Source organism: Panthera leo, chromosome D4 (genome assembly GCF_018350215.1).
Source record: "Panthera leo isolate Ple1 chromosome D4, P.leo_Ple1_pat1.1, whole genome shotgun sequence".
Classification (NCBI taxonomy): domain Eukaryota; kingdom Metazoa; phylum Chordata; class Mammalia; order Carnivora; family Felidae; genus Panthera; species Panthera leo.
In genome coordinates, this window is record NC_056691.1 from 93,613,023 (window position 1) to 93,627,253 (window position 14,231).

Here is a 14,231-nt window from a genome sequence, read left to right on the forward strand (position 1 = left end):
CCCCCAAATTCAGCAGGTTAAAACCACTTTATTCTCCTGTGACCCGTGGTGTAGCTTGGGCTCAGCTGGTGGCTTCTTCTGCAGTTGCAGGTGTGGCAGTTTGTCTCAAAGGGTCACAATCAATCCCTTCCCTCTGTGGGTGTGGTGCTTCCCCCACACCAGTCCTGTGACCGTTTTGATGCACTTCATGGTGTAGAAAGTTCTGGGACCTCTGAGCCCAGGCCTGAGGACTGGCAGTTTCACCTTGCCCCCTCTAGGGGACTTGCTGCCAGGTAATCAGTCTCACTCTCTGGAGGCCACTGTGCTGTGCAGAACCCCAAAGCAGCCATGTGGAGAAGCCTCATGGAAGAGACACCCGACCAGCCTCAGCTGAGGCATCAGACATGTAAATGAAAAACAGATCTTGGACTTTCTGTCCTCAGCAGACCCCACACAGAGTGGAAAAGCCCCCTGGCTGAATGCAGCCTAATTTTCAGAATAAGTAATAAATCAGGGTGGTTTGGGTCACTCACACAACCAGTCACTGGTTGTGACTGATGCAGGCAGTCTGGGATGTTTTCACTCCCCCGTGCAGGCATTCTCTCCCTCTCTCTCCCTCTCTGCGATCTCTCTGATTTCTCCAGTAGGGTAACCAGATACTTTGAAATGGTAGTTCAGGACGCCAAGGGAATACGAACAAGCTGTGAGGCCTCCTTAGAGCCAGCAACTTCTATGGCATCTGTTTCATTGCAGTCCAGCTAGTTAAAGCAAGGGGACAGCCCAGATTCTACAGGAGGGGAAGGAGCCCAACATTCTGATGGGAGGAACAGTGTAAATATAAAGGGATGGCAGAAATTGTTGCCAGACATCTTTGCAGACAAACTAAGGAAGCCATTGAGAGAGCTGCTTAAGTCAGCTGAGGGGGCTCTTGGAGGAGAGGAGACATGGGAACAAGAGAACTGAATCAATCATGTTATTTTTCTGGATCTCACAATGCTTTGACATCTTGGGAGCCTTGCTGGCTGGGGAGAGGCTGCCCCTCCCAGGGCTAGCTACTTCCTAGAGGTATCAACTTGCCTGGGAACACACCTTTCACATGCAAACCAGCCAATCTAGAGGCCATACCCCCAAACACCTCCTATGTGAAACTCAGACACCAAGCCAATATTCCCCTAGCCTAAATCATTGTAGGGCCAGATACTGGACGACTAGAGAACACCCTTACAGCCCAGAGACCACTGGAGTGATGTGTTTGATCCTAAGCTTGCTCAAATTTGCCTACCCTGCTTCACCCATTCCTTCGCACAGAGGACACAATCAAGGCTCTGGGCCACGTGCCGTCCTAACAAATTCTGCCTCCTGACCAACCCGGAACTTCCCCAAATGCTCCCTCCTCTTGGGAAGGAGAAGTACTACACTCTTCTTTCAAGGCAATTGTCCCTGCATCTGTCACCTTGTCACACCTAATTGAAACAAATCCCAGGTACATTTTAAGATAGAGAGCAGGGGGTTGGAAGGATATTCCACGATTCTGGAGTCACTAAGAATTCCTGCAACGGTGATATTGGAGAGCATGACAGTGAGTCAGGAGCAGAAATCACCAAAAAGGGGGATTGACTTGGGTTTTGAAGATGACAGTAACAGGGGAGCAGTGGATTACTATTCTGAGAAAATGAGTTAAACTTGGGGGCTCTTAGGGAGGGGGCAAATGGTCTGGAGGTCGTTGTAAGGGGTCAGGAGAGCACACAGTCCAGGTTCAGATGTACAGGGGTTTCGGGAAAATAAACATGTACAGCTGAGAGGCCCTAGGGGGAAGCCTGGGTTACATGAGAGCATGAGCACTCAGGGAAGTCAGGGCCGTTGTGCTGATGGCTTAAGTGAGGACACAGCAGCGGTTTCCAGAACAGGGGATGGGTGGGTGATGGTGCAGAGTTGTATGGGGGCTCCATTTCTTGTGGCTTACTTATCTTAGCAGCAGCCAACAAATTCTCCCCCCCCCCCCCCCCCCCCCCGAAAACACTTCCTTCTTGATTTCTGTTGTGGACATTGGGCCTTTTTGGGTTGCCCGTAATCCTCCTTCTTCCCAGAGGGACCCTGAACTCCTTGTTCCGGAATTCCTCCATTTGCCTGGTATTGACAGAGAAATGCCTTAAGTGTGGCCAATCAGACCCCTCCCTCTCCCCCAACATCCGAATCCCAAGCAAGCCAGGCGGGCCGGTGCTGGCTGCACACTGCTGGCCCTTCCGGGCCTCAGGCCGCTCCTTTTCCTCAGCTTGGCCCAGTGGAATCCCCCCAGCCTATGAGCCTCTCTCCTTTTGCTGGAGGGCCAGGTGAGGTTTTTTGTGGCTTTCACTCAAAACCCTTGATGTCATCAGCACCCTGACTTACCATCTTCCAATAGGGGACTGAAAATCTTTAGTCTTCCTCAAACTCAATCGTACATGTACCTACCGAGCCTCTTAGATTCTGCTCCTCATGACTTTGTCCCATCCCCTAAGCAATTTATATCTAAGCCAGTTTTCTCCATCAGAAAATGCCACCCCATTCACGCAGGTGTTCTGGACAAAAACCCGGGCCACCCTGACGCCCTCCTTCAGGCGCTCCCACGCGTAAGGCGCCGCTGGGCGCCCTGCACTGCTCTGCGCAAGCAGCGCGTCCCTCGCGGGGCTCCCTCACGGGTCCGCCGTCCCCCACAGTCCCCGCTCCACAGGGACCTCTCAGGGCAGGTCAGAGGAGGTCCCACTCCCATCCCCGTCCCGGGGCGCCGCTCTCGAGCCTGGGGTGCCCGGACAGCCCGGCACCTCCGCCGGAGGCTCGCTACCCAGCGACGCCGCCACCGGCACAGGTGTGCGCGGCCCCCATGGGGATCGCCCGGCTCTCCGCCGCGCGCCACCCCGCCATCCCGCACGGGGCCCGCCCCCCGTGACGTCCTTCCGCCGAGCGACGCGGGACCGCCCTCCGCAGCGAGCCCGCAGCGACCGCGCGGAGGCTGGGGAGGGGGCACCGGCCCGGCCCGCCCCTCGGCAGGTGAGCCGGCCGCGCTCCCCGGGGCCACCAGGGGGCGCCCGCGCGCCGGGTTCCCGCGAGCCGCGCCGTTATCCACCCCGCGGGCGGGCCCGCGTGGCGGGCGGGGAGGGCAGAGGCAGGGAGTTGGTGGTGGAGAGGAGGGGGAAGAGGCGGAGGACGGACCCTGGCAGGGCTCGGTGAAGGGCCGAGGGAGGCTGGAGCCCGGGGGCCGGGGGAAGAGCCGGCAGAAGAGGACCCTGGAGCTGGGGGCTGGCCGGGGAGGGCCGGGGGGCGGGCACAGGGGAGTGGGCGGGCCCGGCGGGGAGGGTCGGGGGCGGGGCCTGGAAGGCGGGGCTCGTAGCGCGGCGGCGGGAGGGGGCGTCAGTGCGCGGCCGCCCGGCCAGGGCGGCGGCATGGGGCGGGTGCAGCTCTTCGAGGTCTGCCTGAGCCACGGCCGCGTCGTCTACAGCCCTGGAGAACCGCTGGCGGGGGCCGTGCGCGTGCGTCTGGGGGCGCCGTTGCCCTTCCGAGGTGGGAGCGGGGTCCCCTCGGGGGAGGGCCGGGCCGGCGGGGCTCAGGTGGCTGCGCAGCACCTGCGGCAGGGCCGGGGCTCCCGGAAGCGGCAGCCCGTGGCACTGGGGCCTGGACCCGCGGAGCCTGTGGCGCCACCTGCCGCCCCCTCCCTTAGTCTCCCGCCGGCCTTGGGAGCCTTGGGCCCCGCCGGCTGCGGGGAGGACTAGGGTGCGGCCAGCCGGGCGGCGCAGAGCCGCCGGGGTGGGTGGCTGGTGGCAGTGGGGGCGGAGCAGGGAGGCCCGGGTGGCCCAGTCCTTCCGCATCTGCCCTTCCTGTTCTCTCCTCCCAGGGTCGGCTAGAGTCGGGGGCAGGGGTTTAGATCCTGCCCACCTTGCCGAAGGCCACTCTGACTTGGATACATGCACGCCCCCGACCCTCCCTGCCAGTTCTGCAGGGTCCGCTGAGCCCCGCCCCTGCTGGGCCCTCACCTGGAGCCCGGCCCACGTTGGGCTTTCTCTCCCCACATGCCCAGGCCCCTGGCGCAGGCCCTCCCTCCTCGCGGTCCCGCGGCATACCCGCTTCCACCCAGGCTGAGGTTTGGCCTTGTGAGCTGGGAGGGTCTTGCTCATCCCTCCGTGACCCAGGCCTTCAGCCCAGTGAGCGTCTAGGAGCTGAACCCGAGCCCTGCTAGCCGGTCCTTTGCTCGCACAGGCATTTGGGACTTTGGGACTGGAAGTTAGCTTGCTGCTGCGGTCATCCCTAGGGCTCTCTGCAGGTGCTGGCCTTATCTGCCATCTGAGGTATGGACAGGGCTCTGGATGGGACTTCAGCGTTCAGCCCTCAGGGTGCAGTGAGCAAAGCTGCAGCCCCGGGGCCTCTATGCCCGATCACTGGCTGTGAGTGCAAGGCTGTGTGTGAGGGTTTTCCTGCTGGGGTGCTTCTCCACCTTGGCGTGCTTGGCCAAAACCATAGCCGTCAGGCATCGCTCTGGACCTTGATCCTCTGGGCGTTAGTGTGGTTGACTGCTCAGTGCTTCTGGTGCCTACTGAGGACTGAGAGCCACTGCCCACCTTTCTGGGCAGCTGCTGCCCCTGTCCTGGATGGGTCTGACCCTTGACGTTTCTGTGTTTGAGGCCGCAGGGCTCTAGAAAGAAACTGAGTGGGTGTAGATGCTTCTGGTCAGGTGCCTGGCCTAGTGGGGCCTCCCCCTGATGACTGTTGTCTCCTTTCTTGTCTCCTTAGTTGGAGTTTGGAGTTTGAGTGGGGGTAGTTATGTTTGTGGCAGGGGGCCCTTTGACAGTGCAGCCCTTCCCTGGGGCACAAGTGACAGGTGAGAGGTGTCATGGGGCTGAGGGAGAGCCCAGGGTGCAGGAAGGAGGGGCAGGCTTGTGGCTGGGGGGACAACCACTGTGAGACCCCATGCAGAGCTCACTGCCTCGCTCATCCGCCCAGTCATGTTCCCATAGCAAACACACCGTTACTGACTAGAGCAAAGGGATGGCCTGGCCTGGGCAGAGCCCACTGCAACCATGTGATAGGTGAGATGTGGGTGAATGGACAGGGCATAGGATACCAAGGGAGCCCCTGGTGATGGTCCTGATGGTAAATGTACTAGCCGAGCCCCTGATTAGGAGAGGGAAGATGGGGGTATCGGCCAAAAAGCAGATGGATAATGACTTCAAGCCAGAGGGGTTATTCTTCAGATTGTCCCCAGGGGCCTAGATGGAATGTGGGTGCTGGGGCTGCTCTAAGGCTTCCTGTAGCCCTAGCTGGGTGTGGAAAAGGCAAGGCTGTGGTTCTTTCATTCTTTAAAAAAAATCTTTTTTAATGTTTATTTATTTTTGAGATAGAGACAGAGCATGAACAGGGGGAGGGTCAGAGAGAGAGGGAGACACAGAATCAGGCTCCAGGCTCTGAGCCGTCAGCACAGAGCCCAACGCGGGGGGCGCCTGGGTGGCTCAGTCGGTTAAGCGTCTGACTTCCGCTCAGGTCACGATCTCACGTTCCGTGAGTTCCAGCCCCGCGTCGGGCTCTGTGCTGATGGCTCAGAGCCTGGAGCCTGTTTCCGATTCTGTGTCTCCCTCTCTCTCTGCCCCTCCCCCGTTCATGCTCTGTCTCTCTCTGTCTCAAAAATAAATAAACGTTAAAAAAAAATTAAAAAAAATTTTTTTAAAATATTTATTTATTTTTGAGACAGAGAGAGACCAAGCATGAACGGAGGAGGGTCAGAGAGAGAGGGAGACACAGAATCTGAAGCATCTTTCATCTTAAGATACCTGTTCAGCTCCTGTTACCAGCCAGTGATGCAACAGGGAGGCCCTCCACCCCTCTGGGAGGACATGGAGGTGGCGAGGACAGCAGGTCTTTCCTGGGGGGCTCCTAGTCTTACCCACTAAATACTTGTCTGAGGAGGGACAGTGATGATTTGCACTTCAGCTATGAGGGCACTGGCTGTCCTCAGAGCTACTGTAGAAAGCTGGGGAAGGAACCGGTTTCCTGGAGCCCAAGTCCAGCTGAGCCTGAGGCTGGGGGTCACACGGGGGTGCACTCTTTTCTGGCATTGAGGGAGGGTGGTACCCAGACGACAGCAGTGGTCAGCTCCCAGCTCTGTCAGTTCCCTGAGCTGTCACTGTAGGCCAGACACCATTCTCCCCACCTCCCGTGGACCAACTCTATAAACCGCCAGAGCAACCCTGAGAGGTGGGCACCATTATTATTGTCATGTTTCAGATTTGGACACAGGACAGACAGAAGTGCCTCACAGGCCAGAGCTTTAGTGAAAAGATGTGGCAAAAGGTGGGCTGCTGTGGATTTGTGGGAGCTGGTGGAGGTGGGCGAGACCTTTGGGACCAGAATGAAGAGTGATGGCAGGTGGTGCAAGGGAGGAGGGCTACTGGACAGGGGAGGGCTGGCTGGGGAGGAAAGTTCTAGAAGTCTCTCTGGAACACAGTCCACATGATGATGTTCCTTAGAGAACTGGAGCAGCCCCAGACCCACTGTTAGAACTGAAAACACTTTGAAACCTAGATGGTACAGCAGGGCTTGTTTCTGTTGGCGGAGGCTGTCCCTTACCAGAACACGCCTCCCCTGTCCTGTGGCTGTGCTGCCACCCGTCACACTGGTGATGGTCATGGTCACCTGCGGGAGCAGATCCCCCCCCTGCAGGAGGTGGGAGGGAGAAGCCTGCTGTGTGTATCTGTCCCCTGCACCTCCATTGTTCTCCTGTGGAGGAGAGTGCACAGGAACAGGCTGTTTGACTCCAAGACAGTGATTGGAAGCTGCTCATTCAGGCAAGGTCTCTGAAGAGGCCTAGGCATGTGTGCAAAAAGAGGCTCTTTGCCTGCACATTGGGAAGGTCATAGAACTTGCCCCCACCCGGAATACCCCAAGGGTCGATTTGATACTGTTTGTTTTTCTAGGGTCAGGTGACCCCATGGCTTGTTCACCGGAATTCTGGGGGCCAAGTTCGGTCTGGGTGGGTGACTGTTTTAACCATCCTGCTGTTGGACGTGGCTATGCCTAGATAGTCCTCGGTACCAGTATTGCTCGAAGCTCTTGGGTAGCTAGGGTGGATTCTTTTTTTTTTTTTTAATGTGTATTTATTTTTAAAAAAAAATTTTTTTTTCAACGTTTTTTATTTATTTTTGGGACAGAGAGAGACAAAGCATGAACGGGGGAGGGGCAGAGAGAGAGGGAGACACAGAATTGGGAAACAGGCTCCAGGCTCCGAGCCATCAGCCCAGAGCCCGACGCGGGGCTCGAACTCACGGACCGCGAGATCGTGACCTGGCTGAAGTCGGACGCTTAACCAACCGACTGCGCCACCCAGGCGCCCCTAATGTGTATTTATTTTTGAGAGAGAGCACAAGTAGGGAATGGGCAGACAGAGAGGGGGACAGAAGATCTGAAGCAGGCTCTGGGCTGACAGCAGTGAGCCCGATATGGGGCTTGAACTCACAAACTGTGAGATCATGACCTGAGCCGAAGTCGGACTCTCATCCGATTGAACCACCCAGGTGCCCTATAGGGTGGATTCTAAGAACTGTTGAGTCCCCTGGTATGTGTGTGTAAGATCACAGCAGATCTTCCTGGTGCTTTTTCAGGGCCCCTGTAGTAGCCTACAGTTTGATCACCATAAAGGAGTGTGCTTTCCGTCTCCTAACACGTGTCAAAATATTTAATATCTGCCAGTCTGATGGGTTAAAATGGTAACTCATATGAGCCTCTCTGATTTCCACTGAGGTTGGACGTCTGTTCTTGTCTGTTTCTATGTGAAAGTTTCTACATAACAAGTCACTCCTAAGTCAAGTTGTTTAAAATGACCATCTTACTATGACCCACAGTGCTGTGGATTAGGAATTTGGGCAGAGTGATTCTTCAGCTGTGTGTGCCATCCATTGGGGTCACTTGACGGTTTTCAGCTGGCACTGGGCCAATCTGGGGACCACTTAACTCCTTTTGGCACACTGTGCTGGTCCCAGCGTTCGTAGGACAGCCAGATTCAAGGGAGAGTGCACCCCCTCCATGGGGAGTGTTAAAGTTACGTGGCATCTGGAATTGTCACACTTCCCGTCCTTGTTCTGTTCACTCCCGTCGTGTTTCTCTTGGGCTGTGTTGGTCTATAGGAGCATCACTGATGTCCCAGATTTCTGGGGTGGGAACAATTCTGGGTCTGGCCCTAGGAAGGGATGGCTGATGGAGTGTGGATTAGAAATCAGGATCCAGGGGCGCCTGGGTGGCTCAGTCGGTCGGGCGACCGACTTCGGCTCAGGTCACGATCTCACAGTCCGTGAGTTCGAGCCCCGCGTCGGGCTCTGTGCTGACAGCTCGGAGCCTGGAGCCTGTTTCAGATTCTGTGTCTCCCTCTCTCTCTGACCCTCCCCCGTTCATGCTCTGTCTCTCTATGTCTTAAAAATAAATAAACGTCAAATAAAAAAAAATTAAAAAAAAAAAAAAAAAAAAGAAATCAGGATCCAGTCACAGGCAGTGCCAACAGGGGTGGAGGATGAGCCAAGGGTTCACGGTGGGGGGAAAGCCCGGTGGTCTGTGCATGGTTAACAGGAGGCCTGTTTGGCAGGATGGAGTCAGCCTGGGGAGACATGAACATGGCTGGTGTGGCTGGCTCCTGGCCCTGGACACTTGGGATACCAGGTTCCTCCTGCCTGGTGGCTCTGTCAGGAGGCTGTCAGATTCTGAGTCACCTTGCCCTCACTGGACCATCGAGTTGGGAGGAAGAGGAGGGGCTGGGCAGGGAGGCTAACATCTTTGGCCTTGTCTCAGCACGGGGCAGGGAAAGAAGTGGAGCTGCAAGGAGTGAGAGTCACTGAGCTCCCAGCCCCTCTCTGCTTGGTTCTCCAGCCGTGCTGTCTTCTTGGTTGTCCAGCCACAGCCTGTGACCATAGTGGTCTCTGGGCATATGTCCATTAGAGTGAGGAATTTGAGTTCCCGACCACAGAAAGGTGGGGTGACCTCTGCTTCTGGTCTGGGTGCTTCCACAGGAGAGTCGGGGAGAGGACGGAACCATCTCTTGATGTTGAAAACCAGTCCTCCTGGGCAGCACTGGTCCAGGAAGTCAAGGGTGTCCTCACCGGCCAGTGTGCCAGACTGTTGGGTACCTTATCCGCTCAGGCAGGTCTGACCACATTCCTGTGTCATGAGGGTGAGCAGTTAGTTTCCTGGAGCATAAAGGGGTGCCTCCCAGCCTAGCTGACTTGCCTGTGAGGCAGCAGGAAGTAGGGTTGGAGGTCAGCGGCTCCCATGGGCTTCTGTTCATCATTGGTGTCCCCAGCATGCCCTATAGGCAGCTAAGTCTTCACAGGTCTGGTGGGCCCAGGGGTGGCTGGGAACAGAGGTTAGCAGGCTGGGGTTGTCCAGGTGTCATCTGGGTGACCACTGGGGCCTTCCCGTTCTGGGCTTCAGGACAGATGTAACTCTGTGCCTCACTGCCGTGGGAGCACTGTACTGGGAGTACCGCAAGATGGAGGATGGACAGGAGGCATCCTCTGGAGAGCAGCAGGCCACTTGCTGTGGCCTTTAGTGCTACACCTTTAGTGCTGCAAGCCCTACCTAAGTCTCTGTGGTGGGGGCAGGGAGGGGTCGAGGACAGTAGCTGGCTGGGACTCACGCCATCCCCCCCTTGCAGCCATCCGAGTGACCTGCATGGGTTCCTGCAGGGTGTCCAACAAGGCCAATGATGCAGCGTGGGTAGTGGAGGAGGGCTACTTCAACAGTGCGCTGTCGCTGGCTGACAAGGGTGAGTTTGGGAGACTGTACTTGGCCTCACTGTGCATAGTGACCCCGCCCAGGGCAGACCTTGGTTGAGTGTGGGGCCCGTCTGTCCACCCTACCTCCCCATCAGGCTTCTGGGACCCCCGCGCTGGCTCACCCTCTAGCACTGCTTGGCATCCTGATGTATTTCTCTCCCCATCAGGCTCTGGGTATTGCCTGATAGGGGTTGGGTGGCTGAAGGGGGCCAGTTTCTTCTTGATTTGGGTGGGCTCTGGCTCCTGGAACAGCCCCATCTCCCTTTCCTGTTCAAGCCAAGATCTTGCATCACTTCCTTTGCCCAGGCTGCAGCCCGTTGCTGCTGTCGTGCCTGGAGTCAGAGGCTGGGAGACCCAGTAGCCAGAGTCCGTGTGAGCTGGTCAGCTGCAGGGCCTGCTTCCAACCTGTGTCCTGTGGTGTCACCTCAAGGCTCCTGAGCCCCCTCTCCCCTACACCCCCCTCCTGTCTCTGCAGGAAGCCTGCCCGCTGGAGAGCACAACTTCCCCTTTCAGTTCCTGCTTCCTGGTAAGAGCCCAGCCTTGCCTGGCCAGGCCTCTTGGTGACAGTTGGTGGACAGGAGGTGGGGCAGGGGGCAGTTGGGTGCCATTCCCTGCTCTCTCTCCAGCCACAGCGCCAACGTCCTTCGAAGGCCCCTTTGGGAAGATTGTACACCAGGTGCGGGCCACCATCGACACACCACGTTTTTCCAAGGATCACCAGTGCAGCCGTGTGTTCTATATCTTGAGCCCCCTGAATCTGAACAGCATCCCTGACATCGAGGTGAGGATGGAGCGGTGGTCTCCTGGGTGGTCCCCACCTTTGCCGGATGTCCTGTCCTCAACTAAGATGAGGTGGCCGGGCTCTAGAAGAGCAGCGGCCTCTCTGTCCCGAGCTAACTGTGCTGTGCCTGGGGGGCAGGGGATAGCAGGGCACAGCGGGCTTGTTCAGCGAGAGGCCTCAGGGATCTAGGCTGCCCACGCCCACCAAACCCCCTCACAACTGCCCTCCCCTCAAGCAACCCAACGTGGCCTCCACCACCAAGAAGTTCTCCTACAAGCTGGTGAAGACGGGCAGCGTGGTCCTCACCGCCAGCACCGACCTCCGTGGCTACGTGGTGGGCCAGGTGCTGCGGCTGCAGGCTGACATCGAGAACCAGTCAGGCAAGGACACCAGCCCTGTGGTAGCCAGTCTGCTGCAGGTCAGAGTCCCCTCTGACTGTCAGGGCCTGTCCCCATGGGACCAGAGGAGGGGTAGGGGCCTGGCCTGCCCAGGCTCACAGGCTGGCCCTTCCCCAGAAAGTATCCTACAAGGCCAAGCGCTGGATCTATGATGTGCGGACCATCGCAGAGGTAGAGGGTGCGGGTGTCAAGGCCTGGAGGCGGGCGCAGTGGCAAGAGCAGATCCTGGTGCCTGCCCTGCCCCAGTCAGCCCTGCCAGGTTGCAGCCTTATCCACGTGGACTACTACTTGCAGGTGCTGGGGGTCGGAGGGAGCGGGGTGGGAAGGGGGGGCAGGTGGCCTAGCCTCACTCTCCCATCCTCCCCAGGTCTCCCTGAAGGTGCCTGAAGCCACCGTGACCCTTCCTGTCTTCATCGGCAATATTGCTGTGAACCACGCCCCGCTGAGCCCCCGGCCAGGCCCAGGGCTGCCTCCTGGGGCCTCGATCCCGGTGGTGCCCTCCGCACCGCCCCAGGAGGAGGAGGAGGCGGAGGCTGCGGCCAGCAGCCCCCACTTTGCAGACGCAGTCTCCCTCTCCACGAAGAGCCACTCACAACAGCAGTCACTACCTGCCACCTTCGGCTCTGTGCCTGCTGCCCCTGAGCCCCGCCCTCAGGATGGCAGCCCTGCTCCCCACCCACTGCCCCCTCCCTTGTGCATCTCTACAGGTGCCACTGTCCCCTACTTTGCAGAGGGTTCAGGAGGGCCAGTGCCCACCACCAGTACCTTGATCCTGCCCCCAGAATACAGCTCATGGGGTTATCCCTACGGTGAGTGAGAGGCCTGGGGTCTGGCTGGGGGAGAGGGCCCCATGAGCCCCTTGCAGACTTTGCTCTTTCCCCGCAGAGGCCCCGCCATCCTATGAGCAGAGCTGTGGCGGTGCAGATCCCAGCCTGACGCCCGGGAGCTGACCCTGTGCTGCCTTTTCCGGGTGGGCTGACCTCTGCCCTGGGACCGGGCGCCCAGGGCCTCGTGCCTTTGCTCCTGGCCTGGCCCGGCGTACTCAGGACCTGCTGCTGCCCGGCCGTTCCTCGCAGCCTCCGCCTCGGGACTAGCCTCTCCCCGGGGACTGGGGCCCAGAGAGATGGAGTGTAAATAAAGCGCTTCATTTGTAGAGCTGGGCACAGGCCGGCCTCTCTGGCGCCCTCCTCCAGCTCAGTGCGGGGCGGCCTAACCCTGGGGGCCTCCCTAGGCGCGCGCCCTCCTCCTGGCACCGCCCCTCCTGGGCACGCGCCCTCCAGGCCCTGCTCCTCTCTTGGTTCTGGGCCCCTGGCTTCTGGGTCTCCCAGTCCCTTCCTGGGCGCGTGCCCCTCTCCTCGGTTATGGGCCCATCCTTCCTGGTGCCTAGGGCTGGAAGACAGGCTGGGGGAGCGGGACCAACCAGCGTGGGCCGGTTAACTTCAACTCGGGCCCGGCTGGCCTTCGCTTTTATGGTTCTGCTTAAGGATGTGCCCTTTAAGCCGGGCTTGCATGTCTGGGGCCTTGGCATTAATTTAAAATGTATTTGTAACGTGGGGAGACCACCCCTGTTCCGTTTGATTGTCACAAACCTTGGACTGTCCCCTCTAGCACCCATCATTCCAGGGGGAGCGGCTCAGACCTCCTTGTCAGAGAAAATCCCTTGGGGGATGAGGAGGAGGGCTTGCCCAAGCCTCTGCCTCTTGTGCTATTCCCTTATCCTTGGCCTCAAGTCTCAAGTCCCTGCTGTTATCACTGCTACTCTGGCTGTGAGGGATACTGTTGCTCACCTCTCATCCAAGTGTGAACACAAGGCCAAGGCCACACCTGCTCCTGAGGTCCCCTTCAAATGCCTGTTGTCTAGGATCCAAGGAACCCAAGAACAAATAAAAACCGGGTTCAGAAGAGCAACGTTTACCAAAGGGACATCTGCAGATGTTCCAGGGCTGAGGGGAGGGTCTGTAAATGCCCAACGGGGCCAATGATTGTGGACTGTGCTTTAGGAAATAATGGAGGTGTGGTTAAGATAAGACTTTGGGTTCAAATTCCCTATCTGCCATATGGTGAGGAAGTGACTGGATAGGTGTCTGTTACCTTAATCTACAAGAAATTTACGGGATTATGAGAAGACATATTGAACTCCTGCCCATTTACTACTTGTACACTTAACAGTCCAGAAGTGCAAAATTTGGGCCTGGTGACCTAGCTGTCATTCTCCAGTTCGGGCTTCCACTCCTGGGTCCAGAGTGGCCATTCCAGATTTCACCATCACCCAGTTTACTGGGCCTGCACCTCTAACTTCTTGGCGGGGTGGGGGGGGGGGGAGTATAGGCTGGGAAGTAGATTCTATCATTTGTGCAAACATCCACCCAGCTACCTTTGACAGTTGGAAATGTGCTCTTTAGTCAGGTAGCCACGTACCCAGCTAAAACGTTACTATTTGTTGGACAAGGAGAGGATAAACATTGGAGAAAAGCTCAAAATATGCCACAAGGAGGATAATCTGCAAACCATCTGCTAGTGGTAGCCTCATAGTTGAAAATGTGCCTGGGTTTCAATCCTGTCTCTGCCTCTCAATAGTCAGGTAGTCTTGAGGGCACTCAACTCTTTTGCTTTGGTTTCCTCACTCAGAACGTGGGTAAGAGTCTTGCCTCTCAGGACTGATGTGATGGTTCACATGGCATGTGTTAAAAACTGCACTTAACATAAATGCTCAATGATCATACAAGGATAGGGTGGGTTGGGCTGACAGAGCAAAATGGGAGCATATCCTACTTCTGACGCATTGACTTACGGTCAGTGTTTGCCTGGTAAAGGATTTCTTCTCCACATCTTATTCACTCACAAATATTTATTTTTTTCTCCTGCATGCCAAGCATTGTTATAAGCACTAAGGCGTACAAGATAAAAGTCCCTGACTTTCTGGACTTACATTTTAATGGGAAAGACAGACAATATAACAGTGGAGTGCCAAGGAGTAAAATAAAGCAAGGAAGTTCTGGGGTGCAGTATTGTTTTCGGTAGGGAGGTAAGGGAAGGCTTTCCTGAAGAGGTGGTATTTGAGACCCAGCCATGGCAGAGAATTGAGCCACACATACCTGAGATAAAAGCGTTTCAGGGAAGGGACAGACTAGAGCCCAAGGCAGGAGTGGAGATGGAGAGTATGCTGCCAGAGTTAGGTGTGAGTGGAGGTGAGTTAAATTGGGCCGTACAGGTCATGACTACTGAGCTTCCAGTCTTGAGGCTCCAAACAGTCAAGGGTCCCAAGCCTGTTAGGAGCTGACTTAGGTTGCC

At 57.2% G+C, this 14,231-nt stretch overlaps 1 protein-coding gene across 7 annotated transcripts; it reads left to right on the forward strand.

Moving 5' to 3' along the window:
- Nucleotides 1-3,351: 3,351 nt before the first annotated feature.
- On the forward strand, nucleotides 3,352-12,093 carry ARRDC1 (arrestin domain containing 1). 7 transcript variants are annotated; one of them, XM_042912946.1, is made up of 9 exons: nucleotides 4,343-4,828; nucleotides 4,951-5,036; nucleotides 9,641-9,751; nucleotides 10,237-10,287; nucleotides 10,388-10,542; nucleotides 10,778-10,960; nucleotides 11,058-11,234; nucleotides 11,308-11,749; nucleotides 11,806-12,093. In XM_042912946.1, the coding sequence occupies exons 1-9, from the start codon at nucleotides 4,710-4,712 to the stop codon at nucleotides 11,874-11,876; spliced, it is 1,395 nt and encodes a 464-aa protein (XP_042768880.1). In that variant the 5' UTR covers nucleotides 4,343-4,709; the 3' UTR covers nucleotides 11,877-12,093. The 7 variants fall into 7 exon arrangements, with proteins under 7 accessions (XP_042768886.1, XP_042768887.1, XP_042768888.1 ...); XM_042912948.1 differs by having other exon boundaries at nucleotides 4,346-4,828; nucleotides 11,826-12,093; XM_042912947.1 differs by lacking the exon at nucleotides 4,343-4,828 and adding an exon at nucleotides 8,997-9,157 and having other exon boundaries at nucleotides 4,918-5,036.
- The last annotated feature ends 2,138 nt before the right edge of the window (nucleotides 12,094-14,231 follow it).

What these genes read in the sequence shown, in the direction of transcription:
- ARRDC1 (XM_042912946.1), top strand. Translation starts at nt 4,710, where the DNA reads ATGACTGTTGTCTCCTTTCTTGTCTCCTTAGTTGGAGTTTGGAGTTTG. An exon ending in GCTGTCGCTGGCTGACAAGG is followed by an intron (nt 9,752 to 10,236) that starts GTGAGTTTGGGA and finishes CTGTCTCTGCAG; the next exon opens with GAAGCCTGCCCGCTGGAGAG. An exon ending in CTCATGGGGTTATCCCTACG is followed by an intron (nt 11,750 to 11,805) that starts GTGAGTGAGAGG and finishes AGCCCCTTGCAG; the next exon opens with ACTTTGCTCTTTCCCCGCAG.